This window comes from Pan paniscus, chromosome 10, assembly GCF_029289425.2.
Source record: "Pan paniscus chromosome 10, NHGRI_mPanPan1-v2.0_pri, whole genome shotgun sequence".
Taxonomy (NCBI): Eukaryota; Metazoa; Chordata; class Mammalia; order Primates; family Hominidae; genus Pan; species Pan paniscus.
In genome coordinates, this window is record NC_073259.2 from 18825494 (window position 1) to 18829938 (window position 4445).

The 4445-nt window shown below is 44.3% G+C and overlaps 1 protein-coding gene across 1 annotated transcript; it reads right to left on the reverse strand.

Moving 5' to 3' along the window:
* Positions 1–447: 447 nt before the first annotated feature.
* On the reverse strand, positions 448–3643 carry LOC100973871 (putative uncharacterized protein encoded by LINC01559). Its single transcript, XM_008969549.1, has 2 exons — positions 3462–3643; positions 448–682 (listed from the first exon to the last, which is right to left on the reverse strand). The coding sequence occupies exons 1-2, from the start codon at positions 3641–3643 to the stop codon at positions 448–450; spliced, it is 417 nt and encodes a 138-aa protein (XP_008967797.1).
* Positions 3644–4445: the final 802 nt, after the last annotated feature.

Consider the following 4445-nt stretch of genomic DNA (forward strand, 5'->3'; position numbering starts at 1 on the left):
GAAACTGATTTTCCACTCTACCGGGGCATTATCCAACATGTTGGGTGCAAACGGGCATCTTTTAGCCTTTTGTTAAATTTGCATGACCTGTAATGTCTATACAGATTATGAATGAGCCTGAGGAGTCTGCATGTCTAACTTGTCATCATCCTGGAAAAATCAAAATGTGTAGGTAAAGTGAGCACAAGATTTGGAAAAGCAAGGTGTTTGGATGTAGGAGAATAAACTCTTAGCCCTTTTGAGCATGAGTTCCTCAGCTGCAGAACAGGATTGAGAATCCTCACCTGAATTGGCCACTCTGAAAATGAAAGCTAGCTAGATAAAAGCGCTTTGAAAAGGTAAAGAAAGGTGATGATTTAAAGCTGGTTAATGCTGAATTATGGAGGAGCTCTTTGGAAATTCTTTTTTATCTATATAAATGACAGAAATTTAGTGTGATCCATGTGGCTAGCACCTGTCACATGTCGTCTGCTGGCATTGATGCCTCACATCTTCCTCAATTTTCTGCTTCTTTTTCTCAATGAAAGCCGTCTGTCCACTCTTCAGCCTCTGAATCCTCCAAGCAATTCTTTCCTCTAGTCTTAGTGGATTTCCCAGGGGAGGAGCTCGTGCAACCCAGCAGAATGTGTCTACGAGCGCTCTGACTCTTCCAGGGAACGATTCCTCATTCCCAAATCTGTTGCTAGAGATAAGCAAGAGATTATACATTCCTGAGACCTGGGCATTACTTGAGTATCTAGGGGAAAATCAAGAATACTAAGGGGAAAAGGAGAGAAGGGCAAGAGCAGCACATTTTATTTGCATCAGGCAAAATTGGGAAGTTGCAGAGAAAATGTTGCCCTTTGACTGCGTGGAGGAAGACGGAAAATCAATATGAAAATGGCGCTAAAGAGGCATGGGCTTTTCATGGTGCTTTTCAGTTGCTATTGTTCAAAGAAGGTCAGTGGGTCTCAGACATTTGAAGGTGGCACCTCTCACATGAGAGTAAGAGCCCAGCTGACATAGGCCACTGGCTACATGGACCACTACTGGGGGCTCTTAACATCACAGCACCTGTTTCCTCATCTGGAAAACAAGGGGCTGTAACTACATCTGTGGCTTCCAACTCTCCCCTACTGGGAAGAGAGAGCTTCATCAAACCTCAACCCTCTCCCCCTAGCTCCTGTATCTTTTCTCTAGTTATTTTGTCTCTGTCATCTTAGTGTCCTCGGTGCTCCCTGCTACCTGACTGCAGCAGGATGACTTGTCCCACCCATCTGTCCCATGGAGCCAGTCCTGAGCCTAGATTGAGTGGGTCCTCACCTCCATTGTGTGATACAGGCTGTATGTGTGTGTGCATGTGTGTGTTGGGGGAGGCTGAAATGACTTCTTTCCCTAAATGTCTCACCCATGCCAAAAGTTTTTCCATTGATTATTTATTTTTATCTCTTTTTAAGACAATTTTTTAAAATATCAGAAACAGCAGGAGCAATCATATGGGTCTAATCAGTCATTGACGCTTTCGAGTCTATAAATCTTTCCTTGTAGCAGGTTCTGAGGAAGGTAGGGGGAGATCGAAGGAAAACAACCCCTTCATATTTTAGTCCAAAGCTGTTGTTCATAGGTTATTCATCTGGTGGCCCAGGTGCTGACACAGTGACGTGCTTTCATGCCAGTTCTACAGCCAAATTGCAACCATGTGGAAGCTGGAAGCTTCTTGTCATCTCAGAATTGGGCATATCCAGTGGGGTAAAATCTGAAGCCAGAGGGGCAGAACTAAGCTCACAGCATCTGTTTACTGAGTTTGGGATTAGAAGAATTTTGATTTAAATGTGCACTATCAGTAGTTGCTTGATGAAAACAATACCCAGCATTTTGTGTTTTTACTGTCCCTAAGGCAACTCTGGTCCAATGAAAGTGAGAGTCTAAAAATTCCAGGATTATAGGTAATAGGACCTACCCTTCCATATCTGTGCAGTTTATATGAGTACAACATGATTTTAATTTTCTATTGCCCTCATCCTTGCTCTTATATCCAAATACCCAGTAGCATGATCAGGAGCAAGGGAACTAATTTTCAAATATTAACAAAGTTATTCAAGGGAATGGACTTTCTGTGGCTGCAGTTGGCACGTCTTTTTCAGAAAGCTTGCCTGTGGCTGACAGCCTGCTTGGCACAGTTCCCCCGGAGTCCTTTGGTGATGGAGAACAGGGCTGATAGGATTCAAATGGCCAGATTCCAGAGAGGCCAAGGAAGGCCACAGTCTGCAAACCAGGGGAGATTGAGGCCTGAGAAGGGCATCAGCTGATGGAAATATTCACTCTAGGAAAACGAGGTGTAGCCAAAGAGAGTCATTTAGGAGAAGTAGATTGAAAGCAGCTGTGAAAAATCCTGAACTGAGGATATGGAATAGTGCTGGCCACCTCCGCATATGCCCACATGGAAACACACTTAATCAGCAGAGCTGGGCCTATGTGGAGATGCTGAGCCAGAGGCTCCTAGGTGTTAAGCACTTTTCTATGTGTAATATGGTGGAAACCACCCTAGACTTTTCAGCACACCCAAAGCAATAGAATTTTAACTGGGAGGGAATTATCCAGCCAGGGACTAGTTTCTGGCTTCTTTTGGAACTCAGTGTGGTTGTATGGCTAAGCTCTCACCAACAGAATGTGAGTGGAAGTGATGTGAGCCACTCTCAGACCTGACCATGAAACTTGGCTCATAGGCTCCTCCATACCACCCCACCTCCGCCCCACCTTCCGGCTTGGCTGGAATACCAACCTTGCAGTAACCTTGTGAGCAACGTGCTGAAAATAATAGAACTAGCATCTCCTGGGTTCCTTGAAGGATGCTTGGAGTAGAAGGCCCACCACCTGGCCTGTTCTAGACTATTTACATGAAAGAGAAAAAACGTTTTACTCTTCTCAAGGCATTGCATTTTGGGTCTTCCAATTGGCACAGTTTAGACCATGTTACCTAGTATATACAACAACTGGGCAAAGTAGGTGATGTCATCATTTTATAGGCTAGGAACCTGCAGCTCTGGGAATTTAAGAGATTTATTTATTTACCCAATATCAGGATACGAATGTGGAGTCATTATTTGAACTGAAGTCTGTCAGTTTAAACATTTATCTCCCAGAAGTTCAGACCTCCAGAGCAAACAGGTAGCAACAGATGACTTGAATGAGAAAGGGATCTCTGATTTGGCTACCATGTCCACTAAGCCAAGCCCAAACTCATACCACCTCTTTCCACAGCTCCAGCTGCTGCACTGCTGAACTTGATCTTCATGCTGGAAGAATGTGACAGCTGGAATGGGTCCTAATAATCACCCAGCTCAGTGGTTTTCAAATTTCATTTGGCAGAAGAAACACTTCTAATGAAATCTAAAACTCAGAAGCCCTGTGTGTAAAACAGTCCAAAGCAGACCTTGTCTCTTTGAAGTGTGGGCCTGGAACCTGGCCTGTTTCCCACTCACCTCCACAGCCTCTGAGTCCCTCCAAGCAGGTCAGAGAACAACTGATCTGGGTCAGCCCTTCGTTTCAGAGGTGAGTAAATAGTGGAGCATGAAGTGTCTTCATCAGGAACACACAGAAGGTAAAAGGCAGGGTGGGAACAGGAACCCAGCCTTCTGGCTTTTGAATTTAGGAATCTTTCCATTATACTGGTGTATTAGAGTTCTGTAGAGAAACAGAACCAATAGGAGATTAGATAGATATAATACAATGAATATACCATAATCATACAAATAATAAAGGATTGGCTCACATGAATTTGGAGGCTAAGAAGTTCCATGATATGCCATCTGCAAGCTGGAGGCCCAGGAAAGCTGGTGCCTCCAGTCCAAACCCAAAGGCTTGAGAATCAGGAGTTCTGATGTCCAAGGTCAGGAGAAAGATGAATATCCCAGCTCACGCAGCCAACAAATTTGCCCTTCCTCTTCCTTTTAGTTCTATTCAAGTCTGCAATGGATTGAATGAGGCCCACCCACATTGGTGAGGATGATCTCTTTACTAAGCACATTGATTCAAATGCTAATCTCTTGGAAACACCCTCACAGCCACACCTAGAAATAATGTTTTACCAGGTACCTGGGCTTCCCTTAGCCCAGTCAAGTTGACACAAAAGATTAACCATCACGACTGGATTTCCTCTTTTGAGATACCAGCCCTTGAACCAGCTGCAGATTCAAGATGCCCAGCAAAGGCAGAATGGCAGAAGGGTCAGAGTTACTTGTTATATTAACATTTTGATTTCTGTGTAACAAATAACTGTTAAGCACGCGTTTAATTGAGAAGACAACCCAAGCAGGCTAAGTGTGAGCAACAAGGCTTGTTTATTCACTTGGGTGTGAGCCGGCTGAGTCCGAAAAGAGAGTCAGCATTGAGGAATGAGGAAGAGGGGGTTTTATAGGCTGGGGTAGCAAGTGGAAAGTTACAGAAGGTTACAGCTGGGGGTTGGT

Excerpts from the sequence above, each read along its gene's own strand:
- LOC100973871 (XM_008969549.1), bottom strand. The coding sequence starts at position 3,643 with ATGGAAAGATTCCTAAATTCAAAAGCCAGAAGGCTGGGTTCCTGTTCC. Across the intron at positions 683-3,461 it reads GGGACTCAGAGGCTGTGGAG|CAACAGATTTGGGAATGAGG; the intron begins GTGAGTGGGAAA and ends GCTTATCTCTAG.